The sequence below is a fragment of the Ambystoma mexicanum genome, chromosome 11 (assembly GCF_040938575.1).
Source record: "Ambystoma mexicanum isolate Mex_15411 chromosome 11, UKY_AmexF1_1, whole genome shotgun sequence".
Taxonomy (NCBI): domain Eukaryota; kingdom Metazoa; phylum Chordata; class Amphibia; order Caudata; family Ambystomatidae; genus Ambystoma; species Ambystoma mexicanum.
Window position 1 is genome coordinate 427,183,565 of NC_090934.1, and position 20,657 is coordinate 427,204,221.

The following is a 20,657-nucleotide window of genomic DNA, read 5'->3' on the forward strand; positions in this document are numbered from 1 at the left end:
AATCTGGTATGATAGTCATCGCCCCACAGTTAGATTTCAGGAGTGTGTGCGTTTTTGACCGAGCTCTTTCCATTTCAGTTTTCGACCAGTCCTCAGCCCAAAGTGCTCTCTTTATAGCTATCGGGTTTTCTGCTAACAAAGTTGTATTAAACTCAAAGGGCAGGGTGGATTAATGCCTAACTTGCTCTATTCTAAGGTGGGATATCCCTACTTAAAGTAAACTAAGGACAGTCTTCATCAGGAAGTCCAAAGTGAAAACATCTGTCTGTGTCAAAAACCTATACTTGCCTTCAAAGCTAACTGCATACAATGTGTAGGGATGTTGGCAAATGAATAGTGTTCAAAGTAAAGTTCAGAGTTGCTTCTCGCTCTGTCTTTTAATCAGCTCCCCGTCCCCAAGTTCTAAGTATTTCATCAAACATCGGGATTTCCTTCCCCAAGAGTTTAAATCTTCCAGCTTTCAAACCAATACTGGACTTCAAAGTCACAAAAATGTCTCTGTACAACACAAGCCTCTTCATAAGTGTTTTCAATGGCTTTCCATTTAAGGGCACCCGGTCTAGGCGCAGTTGTCGGACCAAACGGCCCACCCATTACGGGTCACCCAACCGGTACCCTCCTTGACTGCGTTTCCATTTAAGACCAGTCCACTGCTTCTCCTTAGCTGTGAGGCTCGCCTTAGTCACACGCGTCACACTCTCCTGACACAATATTGTGGCTTGGTTGGCCACCATGCCCATGTTACAGGTTCTTGTGTTCCATTGGCTCTTTGTAATGCTCCTTTCCTTCTAATATATAGTTCTTTGCACTTTCTTGGCTTACACCAATGCTGGATATATCATGCATACAACTGGTTGTGTTCTCTTGGCTTTGCTAGCACTTGTTTTCAGTTAATGCAGCGCATTGTTTCAGTATTCAAAAACGTCCTTTCAGTTGTATTCACACTCTTTCTTTCACTCCTTTTAAGATTCAAGAGTATTCCCAACTTGCTTTCATTTTGTTCGGTATTCAAAATGCCTTGCTTTGACTTTCATCGCAATGCACGTTTTCCATTTACTTTACGTTCATAGCGTTATTCCGATCACTGTCTGCCAGCCCGGTGTTCCCCCTTCCTGGTTGCACTCACTGGTCAATCTTGCGGCTCTCTGCCGTGTGTGTGTCTGTGTGTGTCACGTCTTCTCCCAGCGGTCTTCTGGTGGCTCGCGCACACCCAGCAGTGCTTCCTCGGCAAAGCAGGACTCTCACAACTTCTTCCCTCGCACCCACTTGCATCCTCTTCATGGCTTGCCACCGGCCTCCAGCATCCTGTACCTTTGCTTCCTGCTGCATGCGCTATGCACTTTCTCAAGGGTGTCAAGCGCTTCTCTTGCCACACCGGAGAGGTCCGCCTGCAACCAGCAGTTCATGGGCGTTCTTTCACTGCGGACTCAATTTAGTTCAGGCTTCCAGTTTATAAAGCTCCCGCCTCTATTTTCACGCCAAAAAGGACTAGACCGCTCACCATCAAAATGGTAGTCCTGCTTTGCTCTTGTTGTCCTCCTCCTCGTCCCAGTACTTGGCTGGGTTTGATAAATGTTTTTCACAAAATGAGGATGTGTTGTTCTAGTTGTCCTCTTTCGCATCCCAGTAGCATACTGATGCAATTTGGGGAATACTTTAGGGGAGTCACAAAAAAATGCTTGAGGGATGGAGGGTCCATGGTGAAAGGGAAATGGGAGATACCATATCTCACCCAAGGACGCCCGCTGCCCACTCCCCAAGTTCCCTCCACACAGGTGATGCTCCCTCGCATATCCACCCCGAGAGCTGGGATCCAAAAGCAATGGCCTTTCCCTGGCCGCCTGAGAAGAGGATATCATGGGAAAAGAAGTGAGGACGCCCTCAGGTTCCTCACAAATCCTGCACTCATTCACATGCACACCAGAGTTTAATTCTTAGGTTCCAAGTTATTTAATTGAAATAGTTGAAAAACTAAAGCCACTCCTTTTCTGTTTGCCATTACATTCTTTAACTTGTTTTAGAAAAGTGCAATTCTCATTGTCTATTAATTTCAGTGTCTTATTCATCTGATTCAGCAATTCTCTTCTATGTTCTTCTTACAGCAAAGACCTATTTCCACATGTAAGAATGCACAACATGTTCCAGGTTCTCCAGAACGCAAGTCAGGTGCACTTGCATAGGAAAAAGAATACATCATACCTTCATAAATCGTTAAAGATATATTTACCAAGCTTAAAAACATGCATGTAGCTTAACATGTGGTTTGTGCCTCCCCTTCATTCACCATCATGGCATTTACCACATGTTGCAAAGGTGAAAGAAATATCAAGAGAACCATGAGTGAAGTTAAATGCAATGAGGGGATCAAGTGGCCTTGGAGGAGTACTGGTAGTAAGTGGTAAGATTTTATTGGAGAACGGGCGGGCACAAACTGCTTTTTCATTGGACAAGTGGCCTGTCCTGGGATGCTCTGTGTTTTAAAATTACGTTCTGTATAATTGCTTAAACAGCAGGGGCAAGGTAGAGGTGGAAACGGAGAGCCAGAGGATATTTGGAAAGTTTACATTCTGGTACTGAGAAGTTAGGAAGACTTTAGGCAACTTCTTGAACATACTTGTGTTTTATTTCTGCCATAGATTCAAATTGTAGTTCAGGGATCGAAATTAAGATTCCATGAGCAGGAGCTAAAACCAGCTCCTGGGTATCGGGCATGACCCAGCAGGAAGGACCTTTCACATAGCGTGCTGCAAATCCGACTGCCACATGAGATGCACACTTTAGCTTTCTGTCCGTTGTATACACTCTATTATGCTTTGTCTTCTAGATGTTTCAAATGCTTCTTCCCAAGCACACAGTCAGTGCAATTTTGATAACTTTGTATGACGCCAGTTGGCCTCGGGAGCCAAAAGTAACTCTGGGTAGGGAGTGGTGTCAAGCTAACAAGGCTTCCCAGCTAGAAGCAGGAGCTAAGTAGCTCTCAGCTCCCAACAATTTTTAACCCTTTAGTTCTTGGTCCTGATTGGCCGCAATGTGCTGAAAGTGACCAATTGAGAGTGGGCAAATTGGTTGTCTTCATTTTATGGACCTGGTGGCTTAAACAACTGGTGTGGAAGACGCCAGGGCCTGGAAAAAACAGTAATTTGCTTAAGCACATTTTAAAAAGATCAGTACGTATAGTGCAGGGAGCGTTCCATGTCATTGCTGACCGGTTTTATAGTATAGACCATGTGACTACTGCGGATCATTGTGCTCTTCTCTGCTGTTCATCTTGCTTGATTCTTGAGCTGCATTGGGGATAGCTCGCCAAATGCATAGTTCTTTTCACGCACTGCCAGCTGCCTGTGAAAGTTGGTCTGTCTTCTGATATAATATGCTGTAAATTGCATGACGCCGTTCTGCTCACCAAAGGTGGCATGGGTCATGTGTAGTAGTGCTCCAATTAAGATTTTGAAGTGGGAGTATTTTACGCCCTATTTTTGTTGGTAGTAAAACTGTTTTTGACTAAAAAAGTTAATGTTTTTGTAATTTTCCGCTGTACCCAGTTGTTCATGCAGTTTAGATACATTTGCACCTGCGAAAGAGTGCTCAACCAATCGGGTGGCTGGAAAAGCAGGCACAAGCACATTGTGCCACCTGCTTTTTCCAGCCAACTGGGGCTCTTTCCAGGGTGGCGCATCTTGATATTGGGCAGGGAACAGGGAGCCTGTGCGAATTGACCTTGAGTTTCGTCAACATCATTGGGCATCTCAAAATACTCCAGCATAGACGCATTGAGAATACAGCATGGCATTGATCGGCTAATCTCCCTGGTAAAAGGGAGCCCCTGTGGTCAAACGAGCATGCAGCAGAACTGTAGCTGCTCCCAAAGTGCATATGTGTAAAGTGGCAAGTTAATGGTAACTACTTTTATCAAATCATACAGTTCTCCTACTGGGTTCTTTCAGAAGTTGATTTATTCCTTCTTTACTTGTAATTCTCCTCTTGTTCTATTCTATTCTAGTTAATTTCATAGCCACGCTTGCTCCTTTCTCTTGATTCAAACTTGGGGTCTTCCTTTCATTTAATGTGCAAGCTTTATTGTGACAGGGAAAAGTTTGAGCTCCAGTACAGATTCTCACTTTCCTGACACTTCATCTCGACTGGGACGAGTATTAGTGTTCCAGTAATGGTCTTTGGTTCCCCTCCGGGATCTCCTGCTTTCCCTGTTACCTGGATTGTTCAGGCAAAATGTCACTGGGGTTCGTAGCAGGTTGGGACCTTCCGTTGTCAGGTTGGCTTCTTGTTTCTTTAGCAGTGTCAAAAACGGTCTATCTGTTCCGTCCTTGGTTTGCTCGCCCAGTGAAACCTCAGTGGGAATGGTATTGGTGGTGTTTATGGACCTCCAGGTCCACCACGGCTCATCTGCGGTCAAGCCTCCACTTGGCTCCGGCTCAGGCCCTGGTTGCCTTGTAGTCTCCTCAGTCTCTCACGTCTCTTCTCTTTTTCCACGCTGTGCATTGCAATCTGTACCCAGGCTTCTCTCGGGCATCAGACGCTGCACGTCCAAGTTTTCCTCTGCATACCTCGGCCAGCTGATTTTGAAACTCCCGGGTTCTCGCTCTCTCTCAAGGTCTCCGCCTCCAAGTTTTATGACACTTCTGTGGGACTTCCCTGGCATGCTGTCAAAGTCCTTCTTCTCGGTTTGACTCATACTCTGTATTCTTCCAGTGATTTTCGTTGTCCCAGTACCATATAAGTTTTCCTTTTCCAGGTACTAATGGTGTATTTGAATGACAATAACAGATTCTGATTTGTTCTTCTTTCTTCACAGGATGTTATTGAAGGAGGGGTAATGATGTTGATTAGGGAGTTCCTTATAAGAACGGGAGTCCTTTTGCCCAGAGGGGGACATCCCTCCCGGTGAGCTCCCGCTTTCTTCTACCCCCAAGCAAGGTATTGCGTAGCAGGCTCACCACTCTAGCCTCACAGAGAAAGGCTTCCTCTGGGGAGAAGTGACAGAATCCCGTGATTTGTCACAACACCTTTGCCCTTTTCTAATCACCAAACTTTCACACCTCTCAAGATATAGGACACATACAACAGTCACTTCCACCAACTCACTGCTGTGTGCAACCATCAACTTTAACAGCTTCACATTTGAATTGCTCTGTTGAAACAAAGAGTAGTGTTAAAAGAAAATATGACAGGCTCCAGTGCCAGCGAGGCTCCTGTGCATCGCTTGCATGCAATACAAATTAACAAAATGGAGCAGAGCTCTTCTGAGATCAGACGTTAGTGTCTTTGTACTGAGAACAGCTGATTCTGTGCCAAGAACCGCAGTCTCTTGGGCAGCAAGCCTCACAGTTGATCACTTGGGATGACTGGAGAAGTAGATGCAGTGGAAAGACGCTCTACTCTAGATGTGCAGGTGGAGGGACACAGGAGAGCAGACTGTATGCTTTTCATGTTTAAGTGGCATGCTTGGATTTATAGCCTTTGGGTGCAGCAGCTCTATCGTAGCATTCCTGTTAGCAGTGTCTTCATGGGAAGGCGAAAGGGACAGGTTCCTTGGGCACCAACCCTGAGAGGGGCCCCACCTGTCTGTCTTATGACATGAAGCCAGTACATAGTTTCGTTTTTACAATACCTCAGTAATTACGTTGTCTATTGGCTGCTGCCGTTCTAAACCTGTTGCCTGGCTGTTGTGTAAAACTAAGGTCTGATCTAATCAATTAATCCTGTAATGCGTTCTGTCACAGTTATGCGTTCATTGTAGCACAACTTGTGTGCCTTTTCACCTATCTTTGGAGAAAATATCATGTGAAACTTAAGTTTGAGTATCCATGATGGTTCAGAAGATAGCTCGGTGTTTTTTTCTTGCTGCAGAGATGTGTGTTCCTATGCCAGATCACAGTAACAAATCTCAGCAAGGCAGACTGGACCTTTCCTCTCTCTGAGGCTGATAAAAACTTGTGCCTGGCTGCTTACAGAGATCCTCCAAATGTGTGTCCCTGGCTGCAGCAGCAAAAGCCATTTCTTGAAGCTCTAGTGGGAGTGGCAGCAGCAGCCAGGCACACGCATTTGTGTTCGGAGGATCTCTGTAAGCCGCCAGGCACACCGCACCGGCAGCTCTGCTCACACTTCGCCTGCGTTTACTTTCTCTACCATGATCCTTTACTAGGCAAGAGCGATGATTCAAACCGAGAAACAGGATTCCTCGCAACCACCATCATTTCTTAGATGGGTCTTCTAAAAGAAAACACTTCATACTAGTTCAAAGAGGGACTTTTTGCGAGTACTTACCGCAGCAAAGAATAAACTGATGATTCCCGACGGACATGGATAACACTTTATCCCCCCCGTCCTGAAGAAGGCCACTCTCACTAGAGCTTCAAGAAATAGCTTTTTCTGGCTGAAACATTATAGTGTCGACAACCTCCTTGTTGTAATGTTCAGTATTTAATGTCACACTGTGGTCTCTGTACTCCAGAAATGCATCACGCTCTGGATAGCACATCTTCTGTATGTAAATGTATTGTCACAAATGATAAGATATGGTCACTGTATGAGTTGAGTCCTTTGGATTGAATTGGATAGTACCCACTCGTACTGCCATTTTTTTAAATTGAGAAAGTCACAAAAAAATGGATATGTTCAATAAACAATTGAGGGTCAAAGACATTGCTGACCCCACAGTGTAAAAGATTTTTTGTGTACATTGTGAGTGTGTAGAAATACATCAAAGGACCTTCTATGTGATCCCGCACCCTGATTATTTGTGAGATAATACTGGTTTCTCTGTGTGACGCAATGACCGAGACAGCCCAGACTGAAACTGACATGAAGCAGTGTAGTGCGCTGAAAGGCTGGGTACTGCTCCAATCCGCATTCCTTGTTATGGGTATCTGGGTGGAGTGCATGGCCTGAATGCCTGTGAGCCTGATGGGTTGCTTACCCGCATAATTGCCTTTCTGTGTGACTGGTTGACTTGAGCCCGGCTCAGCCTGATTGAATTGAAACCAATATGTATAACGGGGGACCTCTCACTCACCAATTTGTTCAGAAACTAAAGTCGAGGCAGAAGCAAGAAGCTGTTCTTTGAAGCCCAGCTGGAGGAGCAGTCTGCTGCTGCGATTTCTTAATGTTATCAAAAATCTGCTGTGTTCTTCCAAGGACTGATTTAGAGAGGCCCTGCAAAGGGGACCTATCCTCGAGCTATGAGAGTTCATCGTGCAAACTGCTATTCTTTATCCGAAGTGCCCTGGAAGCCTGTCCAGGGGGCCTGCCATCCAGAGAAGGTGTCTTTGTGAGTCCTGAAGGGGAGTGCCTGGACATCTCGAGTCGAAGTTCATTGGTGGACCCAGGGTGTGTTTCGTGACTGCTGGAAGCCATGGCAGTCTACCGCACAGAAGAGGGCGTACACTGGCATAGTGATGCTGGATACCTGGAGCTGTGAAAATTCCAAACTGCCTAAGAATATCCAAAGGGACATCCTTGCCATCATCACTGACCACTTTTTTCCTGCCGGAGAGAGGAATCGCTGGGTGCAGAGGAAGGTCCGCCGGGGGATGGCCCGCTACCAAAAGCCAACAAATGTGTCCTGAGGGTCGAGACTTGGAGAGGGTCCGAGGTCCACTCAAGTGGTCCAGTCCAGGTCACCAGAAGCTGGCCAGAGCTCCGTGCAGCACCTAAGAACCAAAAGTCAAATAACTGCGATATTCCAAAACCCGACACCAAAAGTGACCTATGCACCCATCGCCGACAGAAGTCCTCGAAGGGTGCCAGGGGTCGTACTCTCATCTGCCACGCCTTTAAGGAGCCCACAGCAAGTTTCATCTTCCCAGGACTTCTACAGTCAGAGAAATCGTTGACCAAACGTCGTAAAACTCCTGCACTTCAGAAAGACTTTGATTACATTTTTCTCATGGACCCAGCATCCCAGTGGCTCCTTCTTCCAAGGAGGGTCCATCCTCAGAGGGAATCAAGTGAAACTGAGAAACTCTGCCACTGCGCCTGCCAAGGCACCAAAGGTACTGTGATGAGGAAGAGCATCTTCTAGCATCAGGAGTCGTCCAGGGGTCCCAGATTCGTCTTGGATTATTTTCTAGTATGGCCTCTCAGATACTTTGGGTGTGGTAGAACCTTTTAAAGAAAGCAGGTTATTGAACATTATTGGACTGGGCTGTAGAAGGCAAGATATGTTACTCCCTAAGCTTGCCATTACAGGTTGCCCGGGCGGGGAGGGGGGGATCCTCACACAGTATTGTATATTTACTCTAAAGAAAGCTTTCTGCCACTGTTAATAATTAACATGCCTTTCTTCCCTATTCTATACTGATACTCCTCACTTAAGAATTCACGTGCCTTTTTAAAACTGTCTACAGTTAGTGCATGTATTACTGAATTTAAGTATTGTTTGGTGCCACATAGAAGTGTATATAATTGCCATTCTTTAAATAGTATTCTCCAGAGTACAAAGCATTAATATTTATCTGTATATATTTTGGTAGCAACTTTTTCTATAAAGAAGCTGAGTTATCACTTAACCTAGTGTGTGGACATTCCTTTATGGGGGCTTGGGGATTCACTGAATTTAGGAACCTGCCTGCATCACCTCATGAGAGCTCAAGTCTCGGTTGCTCGTCCATTCTACCATATAGAGAACCTTGTCTGGGGTTGCTCGGTGCCTTTGTCCCAACCATATAGACGACAGAGGTACAGATACACCCCCCTCCAGTCTTTACACACACACTTTGCATTTTTAGACAATTTCAAATGATGTTCTTCACTTCATGAATTACAAACTGCAACTGTGTGTCAAACAATGCCTACACTAACATGATCTTGTCACACAGTGTATTTTGCGGGGTGTATTTAAAACTTTGAAATATCGTATTAAAACCCAAGTAAGATTTTTGAGGTTCGCATTAAATAGGATGATTACTTGTATACTTCCTTTGATGGAGGAAAAGCTAAAGCTAGAGTAGAATCTTTCTCCTTCTGACGAACATATTTGTATATTTTTTTAAAAAAGTAATATTGTGATGTTGGTTATCATGGGATTGGTGTACTTTTTACAAGTCAAGTCTACTAGTCCAACATTCACACATAATTGCATCCTCTGTACTTAAAGAACAGTGAAGCAATGTGCAGACTAGTTTTAAATCCCAGCTTCACCACTTTACCAAAGCGTGATCTTGGGCAGCTCATTAATATCATGATTCCTAACCTGTGAACATTGCCTGTGCCTAAAATATTTCGAAACTGTTAGCCACTTTAGACTGATTTATTTCTTAGTGTGCACTCTTCAAAAAAGTCTCCCTCGTGGTTTAACCGAGTATGGTGGTGACTCGTGTGTATTAAGAAGAGTGAACTTAGATTTTTTGACACACCACAAAGGTAGTTGTTTCTTGCTTTCTCACGGCAACACCAGTTGAAAACTATGGTCCGGTTCTAATCATAATAATATTAATAGTGATTTTACATTAATATAGCACTACAAACCCTCAGGCATCTGAGCGCTGCATATTACCCACAGTGTGTGGTGCTCATTTATCGACCTCGGAAGGATGAAAGGCTGAGTTTGGTGCTACCGGGATTCAAACCTGCGTCGGCAGGCTATGCATGGATGTCAAAGGGAGCGCTCTACCAGCTGTGCTATCTGACCGGCTATCTAATTTCCATCTAATCTATTTTTGTAACTTCTAATCTGCATTGTCTATGCTTGGAATGGATACATTGGTTGTAGTTTCCAATCTGTCTCCTGCATTGATGCCTGCGCACTTGGACATCCTCTGAAGCTGCTAACCTGAATTCTGTGTCTGTGCTAGGGAATCGGTACCTTTTACATATGGATACCGATCTGTGTCCTGCATCTAAACTAGTTTCTATACCTTCCTTATGGCCTCTATTGTTAGTCGTAGTCTAGAAGTAACACATTATCATCATGAAGTGCTAATGATGCCCTTGAAATGGCACTTGTTTTTATTCTAATTCCAGCAAGGATGAAAGGGATAAAGAGACTTGAAGAGACTACCCATGCTTATTTTGATTACTGATATGGCAATATATCAAGCAATGTTTAGCTCGGGTGCAAAACGTTTTGTCTTGGAAGCGAGACCTCACATAGTAAAACAGGTTCGAATCACGGCCTCCCGCTACGAAACAAGTCTTATTAAGCGTGTTCTAAAAGAACAATTTTATAGTTGTATGTATGTATATATAGCGCAAAGGGGAGGGGCATCAGATATTCTTGTACCCCTTAATTTCTTTGGTTTTGGATGACCCCGAAATGCTTGCAAGCGTTAGGTCCCATAAGATCGCCCTGCTTCTTAGGCAGATAAAACTGCTTGTGTGTGTGTGGCAGCCCTGCTGTGTCCAGCACAAATTTAAATTCCCCTGCAGTGCTCCCCTTGTACACTCCCATGGCAAATAAGGGACTAAGGTAGGACTTGCAAAATCTACTAGCCCACTTGCATTGGTGAGATTATTTTATGAAGGGCAAGTACCATTTGCATGGTACCCGACTTTGCTGGCGAGTATGGCATGATTGAAATGATTATTTGAAACTTAATGCAAATAAACTTTGTTTACAGTATATAATAACAATACAAATACGTTTCACTATGCATGACTTGCCTTTGGGTGGCAGCATTGCACCAAATTTGAAGTGTGGTTATGGTGACAAGCACCTTTTTGCAGAAAGCACTGTTAAATATTTTGTCAACCTTCACCATGGGGTGAGTGCATTTCTCTTGAGTTTAGTATGTAAACGACTGAACTCGCCCTGCGGGTCCAGTGGGATTCTTAATTTGCAAGGCCTGACTAAGGAGAGCAACTCGGCTAACAATGTCTAGTAAAACGCAGATGAGGCCAGGGAGTGCTTCAAGGTAGAGGGAGTTACCACTAAGCAGAGGATCAACAATTGGCGGGCACAAACCTGCAGTAGTACAGCAGGATTTATAAAGGCTATTTTACAGAATTGGGCCAAATGAACTATAGAAAGCTACGGCAAACAGGGTCCAGTAGTAACCAGATGATTTCCCCATGGATTTTACATTTTCGGAGTTCCTCAAATCGCTTTCGGGGATGTGGAGGAGTGGGGAGGGAGGGGGGGAGGGGGTGGGTTGCGTCCTGGGGCTGGGAATAGGCTCAGTCACTCACAATCTCAGGTGTTTATGTGGTCACTGGCACTTCTCTCTTGTCGCAGAGGTACATCTTATCCTGGCCATCACGCTTCATTTCACAGTAGGCCTGTTTATGGGCCTTCCTTGTCTGCATGCACCCACACTCTAGGCCTTCGACAGGCATGGTAACTGGGGCCTAGAAAGGAGTAGCAACTACAGAGTTTCCACTAGGTAATGGAACACCTGCTCTTCTCTATATTTGAGTTTTCCCTGTCTAAGGGTGTCATCTCTGTTCACTAACTCTTGCCCTCGTCTGCATCATTGACAATGGGCATGCCGTAGTTGCAGTCCGGATCCCCCACTGTCCTCTCCCCTGTCTTACTCACTCACCTGCCCATGTACCTCCTGTGTTTGGTCTCCAAACTCTCTGGATTTCTCTTTGTATTGTTCTGCCGCCTCCTTTACCTGCACTTCTCTCCACATTAGTGCTCTCACCTCCTTCCTCCTCGCAACTCCTTACACCTTTTTCTTCCCCACCTCTTCTCCACCCATCCTACCTATAACCCCTGCTGAGCTCCTTGTCGGAGCTTCTGCCCGTCACCTTCTCACAACGTTGTCCAACCTGTGCCCTATTCCTTGCGCCCTTTTTCCTCCCAGATTCTGCCAGTGTCCTTCTCGCCATGTTGTTCTGCAAGCTCCTGAACTGGAGGTCACCAATCCCACAGCCGTAACAACTTTTGCACTCTTGCTCGTTCTACTCTGAGGATTAGGTTACATGACGATAACCGACCAGGCATGTCAACAGCGTGGTACACTACCTCCTGGTGCATCCCTTGAAGGAACCCCTTCTGCATGGGTTGAGGATTAGGTTAAGTAACGATAACCGACCAGGCATGTCAACAGCGTGGTACTCTACCTCCTGGTGCATCCCTTGAAGGAACCCCTTCTGCATGGGTTGAGGATCAGGTTACATGACGATAACCGACCAGGCATGTCAACAGCGTGGTACTCTACCTCCTGGTGCATCCCTTGAAGGAACCCCTTCTGCATGGGTTGAGGATCAGGTTACATGACGATAACCGACCAGGCATGTCAACAGCGTGGTACTCTACCTCCTGGTGCATCCCTTGAAGGAACCCCTTCTGCATGGGTTGAGGATCAGGTAACATGACGATAACCGACCAGGCATGTCAACAGCGTGGTACTCTACCTCCTGGTGCATCCCTTGAAGGAACCCCTTCTGCATGGGTTGAGGATCAGGTTACATGACGATAACCGACCAGGCATGTCAACAGCGTGGTACTCTACCTCCTGGTGCATCCCTTGAAGGAACCCCTTCTGCATGGGTTGACCATCTGCCACAGTCGCCTGCCACAGAGCTGGGCTATGGTGGGGTGGTCCCGCGGAGCGCTGTGTCTGGTGGCACCTGGCCCCTGCAGCCAGCCCATGATCCAGCACCTCCAGAGACAGGCATCGGATTTGTCACAGAGGCGTGCGACATTTCCCCATCTCCACTGTGAGGAATTAGGCTGCTGTGTACAGTTTGTTGATCTCTCTAATACATCCCGACTTCAAGCAGCTACAGCAACTTTTTTTTTTTTTTTAACACAAATCAGCCGGATTCATTTTTGGATTATCCTACTTCGATTTTAGAAGCAGGAAGAGCAGCCAGGAAAAACACAAAACTTGAGCTTCCAATCACAGATTTGCTTGGCCAGGGAGCTCTTCACTTAAGTTAACATTCTGTTGCATATTTCAGAAAAATAGGGGGGCGGGGGGGTCGAAATCGAGCCAGGGTGACTTGTACTCATGCCTCAAGGTTTTCCTACCCGCGACGCCCCAGGTGCTAGTAAATCGAGCAAGACCAACCTATTGCATATTAATGTGTTAACAAAAATCAGAATCCACTCGTATCTGTAGCTGCCTCACCTTTCTGTGTTGCCTCTTGTCCCCCTGGCAAAGCTGTATATTTTCGTAGTACGTAAATGTTACGCCAGTGTATCTTTACCCATTGCCATGCAGGTGTCGGCAAAGTATAAAATGCCTGTTGTTGCTGTTGCATAAGCGAGATTTTATGAGCAAGTCTTTTGTAATTTAATGAGGTGGAAAGAGGACTCTGTATATGTAAGCCACATTGTTTCGAAAGGATGTACCACTGTTTGGTGTGCAATACCTTTCCACCTGGAAAGAGTGCAATTGTCTAGCAATGAGAAGATTTTGGAAGAGAGCATTAAGAGTGCAGACAGCCCTGTTTTTCTGGCAGAGCGTCGTTTCAGGAGCGTTCCCTTATTTAAAGGGAAACGCATATCGCACCTTTGCTGGAAAGTAGGCAGGGCAAGGCAGATCAGTTCAGTACGTTCCAATGATAAATGGCCACGTATCTCGGGAGGATAGCTCCGGGGCAAAGCGCTCTCCTTGGAAGCAAGAGGACGCAGAGCAACACAGGGTCCGCGCTTAGAAACCTCTGGGTATTAAGCGCGCAATAAATAACCAATTACAGTTTACAGCAGGTAAGCATCCTCCAGGCTTATATCTGTACGTTTATTGGTTGATGCAACACTGCAAACTCTTAGTTATATGTCCTGTCTTTTGTCTAACACTCTAAGTGCCGTCCTTGTCTTTGAACACCATTGTCTTGGTTAGAATTATAAAAAAGCTTCTTGGCACTTCGATTAGGAAGCTAATCTTTCTCTTGCACAACGTTTTCCCTTGTAAATAACCACCCTGCACAATAGATGCACAACATGTTAAATGTCAGCATACATGTTTGTGTCTATAAAGACACAGCCACACTTAGTACATTGTACTCCCATTAATCACAGAAGATGCTGCGAGGTTAAAAAAGGAATCCGCTGACTTTCTGCTCCAAAGAACTAATACTCGTAATGCACTACACATTGCAGGAATTCATTTTGAATTGACAGCATTCTTGTAAAACTACACAAACTGGCCCAAAAGGGTCTGTAGCGTCCTAGATCTTCCAAAAGAAGAAAAGACAGCCCTTGTGCACCTTTGCAAAATCTGTTCTTTAAATGAGTGGCGAGGTGACCAGGAGTGGGTGATGTACATCACGCCTCAAAATATAAACTCTGCACAAGCCCATTGGCTAGTTGTAATTGACTCTTGGTTAGTAAGAAGTGATCTGAGCACATGCATAGTATGTAGTGGGTAAGTATCTTTTTATGCCTGGATAGTAACTTGCAATTTCACATTGGAGAATTCCTGTAGAATTCAAGAAAGGGGCACGGTCTCTCCTGTGTCTTGGACTAACACCAACACCACCACCGTTGTCCAATTCCTCTCACTTGACCTTTGTAATAATATTGAAATATTTTCTTCTTCCAGGTCGCTCCTCGGACTCCCATGAGCTGTCTGAGCTGGGTATGTATTTTGTGAGTTCTATTGCGTTAAGGGGTCTAGTGGGATTTTCAAGAATTTTCAAGGCCTAGATTTGGTAGTTTGTATGGTGCAAGTGAGGTTTGTTTGTGGTGGCTTGTAGTGGGGTAAAACACTGTTGGTTTATTGGTTGTCATTTTGTGTGTGCTTGGGTGCAGGTTTTATTCGTTGTAAATCTATAGAGGCATGGATATTTTGGGGAGGTTGTATTTGACAAAAAAGATGATAGATGAGCAGGCTGTGTTGGAGGCTTGTGATGGAGGAAGGTGTGCACGGCTTGCCTCCCCTGGTATACTAAACCGCCTCACTCTCTTGCTCCCAGTGTACTCTGCTTCTAACCTGCTTGTGCTGCTGAATGATGGGATCCTTCGGAAGCAGATGCAGCAGTCCCTTCCTGTGGTGAGTTCTCTCTGCCCTTCACATGACCCGCAACCTCATTTCTCTGTCCAATTCCCCCAACTGCTGCTCTCTCTGCCCCTCTCCCCCTAGTGTCTTGATTAGTCTGTTGCTCTCTCTAGAGCCCACTTCCATTCTTGCTTTAGATGCCCATGTCTCACCTGATTACTCTCTTTTTGGCAGCCCCTTTCCCAGCAGAAGCTGATGACATGGCTCAGTGTTCTGGAGTGTGTGGAAGTTTTCACCGAGTTGGGCGCTGCCAGGGCATGGGGCGAGGTGGCCCGATGGGCAGTCATCATTCTCATCCAGCTGGCGAAGTATGTATTTATGTTTTGGGTGTTTGGGAGATGTTGTGGGCTAACTGTGGGGGAGGCACTGGCTTCAGTTCTGAAGGCTTTCCGAATGGTGGGGACATGACTCTCTTGGTATGCCACTTTCTATTGCTGCAGCTAACCCTTTTATTGTCTGTATGACTTTTACTTTCTGTTTCCCACTGCTTTGGTTACTATGTACCCCCTTTTCCCTTTTTGTTTCTGCAACTCTCGCATTCGTGTCTTTCATTCTGTGTGTCCGCTCTACCTCTTTGTTCATCCTCATTGGTCACTCAGTGTCCATTTTCTACGTTGTTTGTGGATGTCACACTGCCTTTGTACCCATCTCTGTCAATCCTTCTTTATCCCTGTGTGCCTCTTTTCTCTGTAGGAAGGACTCCTCTGCTTCAAAGCAGGCTTCAAGCAATAACGTTTCTTTTCTTAAGAGCTGGACTCAATCACTTGTCTCTTCATAAATTAACACTTCTCCTGTTTATGTAGCTGGCTGAGAGAGCCTCCTGCATGTCTCTTGTTGATGTCGCTGGGTTATTTTATCAAGGCAAGTATTTTCATTCCTGCACATTGAGCAACCTAATGCCAGAACACCTTGTCTGCTTAGCTATAGGTAGAGCGGTTGGAGGCCCTTTCTTGCAACTTGACCCGATTGACTTCAGATCTCTAAATTTTAAGCCATGCTCAATAGCTGCATTTTTGACAGAATGTTGACGCAGTGTGTATTTAAAGTTTAACTTTGGTGTATACATTATGCACTCTACCACCTCACTCCAGTTTGTTCCAAATGCTGTTTTTGCGTGTGCGGTTGGAAATGTACTTTTGGGGAGAGGCTCTGAACATTTTGATTTTTTCGAAATGGCTTACTGACCTTGCGCCCTTAATGAGTCTGAATCCAGTTTTAATTCTGTTGCCAATTTTCCCATTTAATGGGACCGGGTCAAGAATGAACCCTTTGAAGGGGGGATGGGGATCCCTCTCAAGCTGGCCCCACAGGTGGGGTGAGGCAGTTGGGAGGGCCCCATTCTCTGCCCCCTCCACATGTGCCTGGTTAAACGTGTACCACTTATTTCCACTCCGTACCCTGTACCTACTTCCTCATTTGCTGGCTAGGTTTTCTCTCTTCGTTTTCAGGACCGCAGCATCCAGAAACCCTTGCGGCAAAGAGTGGCGCAGGCAACCCACCAAAGAGCGAGAGCAAAAGAGAGGTGGCGGTGAACATACAACAAGTAGAGAGCTGCTCTTTGAGGACCATCTTTCAGGATTCTCATCTCGGACCAAGAACAAACTTTGAAATTGACGTTTCATTTAGCGGCCACCATTGCGAGATATCGGCCGACCCATGCTCACCATGGAGGCAAGGCATAAGGGGTTCTTTGCTGTTTTCACACTGCTGTAACCCAACCCAGGGGAAAGAGGAAGGCAGTATTGGCCCTGGGTACTAGCTGATTAGCTGAACCAGCTGAGCGGAAGGGCCAGTGGGACGGGGAATAGAAGAATAAAGGGACACGGGAGGGATGGGCCCGTGTGGGTTGTTCGGATGAGTTCAAGGGGAGAGAAGATGGACCGAGAGACCAGGTGGAGGAAAGACGGTGCAGCTGACCTTGGAGAAAGATTTACAGAGTGCGTGTGCCAGCTGAGGTGTTGGTTGGGGAGAGAAGTGGTACTTGGGTGTGAGAGTACGTGCATGGTGAGTGAAGAGAGGGATTGAGTTTCAGTTCAACAGTAAGGGCTGTACATGAGTGATTGAACCAGGTGACTGAGAGTTAAAGGAGTGGGACAGGGAGACAAAAACGAGTGGAGTAGTAGTACTGGGAGTAATAGTGGAGAGGACCATGGAGTAGTAGAGCAGAGTGGAGTAGTCGTGGGGAGGGGATTGGAGTGTTAGTGGGGAGGGAAGTGGAAAGGGGAGAGAGAGTAGGGGTAGACGGACTTGAGACGGTGAACATCATAGTGACATGGAGAGGAAGAGAGGAGGAGGAAGAGCAGGGTGGATAGAAGAAGGAAGGGAAAGGAAGTAAAGAACATCAACGAAATGAACATGTGATCATGAGAGGTGGAGACCGAGTGAGACCTGGGTGATTGGAAGGCAGCAATTCTTGATAACAACATTCTTCTTATCAGACCCAGGTCAGCATCCATTTAGATTGACCCTGGAGGGAGTGAGCAAGACGAGGGTGTTGCTTTTAGACCCTCACCATTAGCCTGTCAGACCTTTTGGATACTACAGTTTACCGATCTCTAGTAAACATCTTGGGGTTTAGGGATTAGCAAAAGTTTACGGGAGACGAGAGAGAGGGTCGGCCATTAGTGAGATCTTCAAACATTCTAATAAAAATCCTTCAACTGTCTTGGAGAGTTGTTGTGATCTTGAGGCCATCTGTGACATTAACCTGAGAATCTGCATCTCTAACTTGTTGAGTTGGACCTCTGAGAGAGGACAGTCTTCCAGTCTGTCCTGGAATGGAGAAGACGTCTCACCAGAGGACCACGAGGAAACTCTGCTGCCGTGCACTTTGCCAAGACTCGTCTATTGGCAAAGCTCTGCCAGTGTTGGAGGATACCAGACTTTTCAGCAACAAGAGGGAACTGAAGAACCAGTGTTGGTTTCCTCTAGGTCCTTCCAGCGGGCATAGTCCAGTTGCAAGGCTCCGGGTTCTTTCTCCCAAGGAAAGCCTTGCTGCTCGCCCCTGCTTGGACCCGTTATGAAGGAGCTCTGAATAACAGAACACCAATAACTGGAGAAAACCCAAGGCCTAGTACAAAAGCACAGAAAAAATATTAAAATCATTATTCGGATTCGGAGGAGTTGAAGCGTTCCGTTGGGCATATATCACACCTGTATCTGCACCTTTCTCTAGTGTTTTGTCAGCCGTTCCTGCCTGCAGAACCCCCTTGTCGTCACTGGGAATTTGCTGCCCAATTGGAGACCATGTCTAACACTGTTGACCTTTTTGGCTTTGTGAAGTTACATTTTCACAGGTAGTGGTCAGGACCAACTGCATTTATCTGACCTCTAAGGCAGACCTATTGAATTGATTCCTGCCTCTACATTAGGCTTCTACTTAATATTGCAGAAGCCACAGCATTGGGGCCAGTATCCCGGTTAGTCAATTAGAAGGCGCCCAGCTCCCCCGTTTATTCTATGAGAGACTAACTCGGTGGACATGAATCCTTTGCTGCCCCAGTGGCACTGGCAGAACATATAGTTGCTTTGGTGATCTAATGTCGTTTTAGGTATTCACAAGCAAAACATCAACCGCCTGATCACTCCTCACTAACGAAATGTTTTATCTTATCAAACAACATGCATCTAAATATTTAGATATTCCAGCAAGCTCTTTTTTAAATAAAAATGTATTTAATTTATTTGATAAACAGATTTATGGTTCATTCGTTATTCTCCTTTTTAAGCAACTTCATACGAGTCAGTGGGTACGCTATATCCAATGCTATATTGAGTTTTCTAAACATTTAAAACTACATTAATGCATTTAACTCTACAGTAAAAATACTGTCATTCCTTCTCTCAATCAAAATGATTCATTCAATCATAATTCATTGGTCAGCTTTAATCTATCCAGGGTTTCTAATGGACTGCCCGTAACTCGTGGCTGCTTTAAGGGCTTCGATATAATTCAGGAAAGACTTCTCTTATCCAGTGTGTGCGTTGGCATACATCCTTACAGTATGCGTGTGGCGTGTGCTTCTACTCGCGTTCCATTGCGTCTGAAAAAGGACGTTTTTGCTTGTGAATACCTAAAGCGACATTAGATCACCAATGCAACTATACGTTTTGCCAGCGACATTAGATCACCAATGCAACTATACGTTTTGCCAGCGACATTAGATCACCAATGCAACTATACGTTTTGCCAGTTTCGACATAGAGGGACTGTTTAGTTGGTCTTTTAAAAACCCTCCAGTCTCCAACTAAAGTTACAGAGCCCCATTGGCACTGACCGCAAAAGGCGGCATTGAAAGGATACGTTTTACTTTGGATGCATCAGGTAATACCTACTGTTAGGGTTTTGACCTTTGAGCACTGAAACGACCCCACTTACCTACCTATAAACCTGCACAGCGTTTTACTTCTCTTCAAACGAGAACAAATATTATAGTGCATAACATATTTCTGTGGATGTTGCCTTATTGAAGTGTATCTTGTAACCTCCCCAATCTCTGCGTTGCGTTTAAACCTGGACTACTCAGCCATCAATATGTCTATGGAACAGTGACCCTCACAACCTTAATGCAGGTGGCCGAAATAGTCTTGACAGTGTGAGTTAGTTTCCAGAGTAGCAACTGTCACAAAAGGGCTGCAGGATTCATGTGTTCCCTGTGTGCACTGTAACAAGCCTCTAAAAGTAGGAGAGTACAAATTCAGTCTTCGTGCCATTTGGGAATTAAAATGGTAGACACATTAAACCTGCCCCTTGCTGAGGCAAAGAAAGATGAGACTTACCAGCGAAACAGACGGTGAGAGACTTCAGGTGGCACATCAGAACACCACCCAGTTTGGCAGAGGGTCTTCAGTCATGCGTTGGTTCTAGAAGAGCAGGCCTAATTTCCACACTACTCTAGCAGCCCTCTGGTGATGTGTCTGGCTTCGGTTTTGTGAGCCTGGAGACAGTGCTCAGAGCTGGAAAGAATGGCCAGTTCACCTGCTGTTTCCTGTGGCACTATCTAGAGGCAGCCGTTTAGTTAATGGGCACTTTTTTTTAACACTGCTTTCTTCTTCTCAGATCCATCCTGAGGATACTGCTACTTTGGTACCACAAGGCCGGCCTGCAGACATCTCCCCCCATCCTGCCACTGGACCGGGAATTGCAGCTAGGGGGAGAGGGTGAGTGGGGCCTGCTTTCATGCATCTGCACCAAACTTCGTCCAGTTACCTTTTGTAGCGGCCCATGGTCCCTAAATCCCATGCTCCTAGCACAAGGTGGATTTAATGAAGAAAAACCTGGGTAGTTAAGAAGTCCTGATTGACTAGAAGTGGGTCTGGTATAGGTCCTGTATCTCTAAATCAGCAAAGCATGGTGTAGGGCTTATATACAAACTTATACCTGACCTACAGGAAGACCTGTCGAAGATACTTTACATATAGGTGACTTATTTCTTGTAGAAGGATAGTGTTTGCCACATTGTGGGGAGCAAGGTTTATTAGATTGGCAAGCATCACACGCACCATGCGCTAAAAAGTAGTTTTGGACATTATGGTACAAGTGGGCCTCCAAATCCATGTAGCGTAGGTGGGATGAAATGCCCTCATCCGTGCATAATGCACTTATATGGAAAGTCATGGAGGAGCTTGGCAAGCATACAGATCCCATAGGTTGAGTTCCTGTTATGAGGTCCCCCAACTCCCAAGTATGAAGAAATCGTATCCTTCTGCAAGTTTGTTACTTCATGAATTAACAGAGCTGCTGTGCCCATC

General features: G+C 45.6%; 1 protein-coding gene across 1 annotated transcript in view; it reads left to right on the forward strand.

The window, feature by feature from the left end:
* PEX16 (peroxisomal biogenesis factor 16) overlaps positions 1 to 20,657 on the forward strand; it is an 86,864-nt gene that overhangs the window by 15,110 nt on the left and 51,097 nt on the right. The window contains exons 2-5 of the mRNA XM_069623251.1: positions 14,451 to 14,486; positions 14,824 to 14,900; positions 15,081 to 15,214; positions 19,966 to 20,066. Coding sequence (XP_069479352.1) covers positions 14,451 to 14,486; positions 14,824 to 14,900; positions 15,081 to 15,214; positions 19,966 to 20,066 — 348 coding nt within the window. The remainder of the gene's footprint in view (positions 1 to 14,450; positions 14,487 to 14,823; positions 14,901 to 15,080; positions 15,215 to 19,965; positions 20,067 to 20,657) is intronic.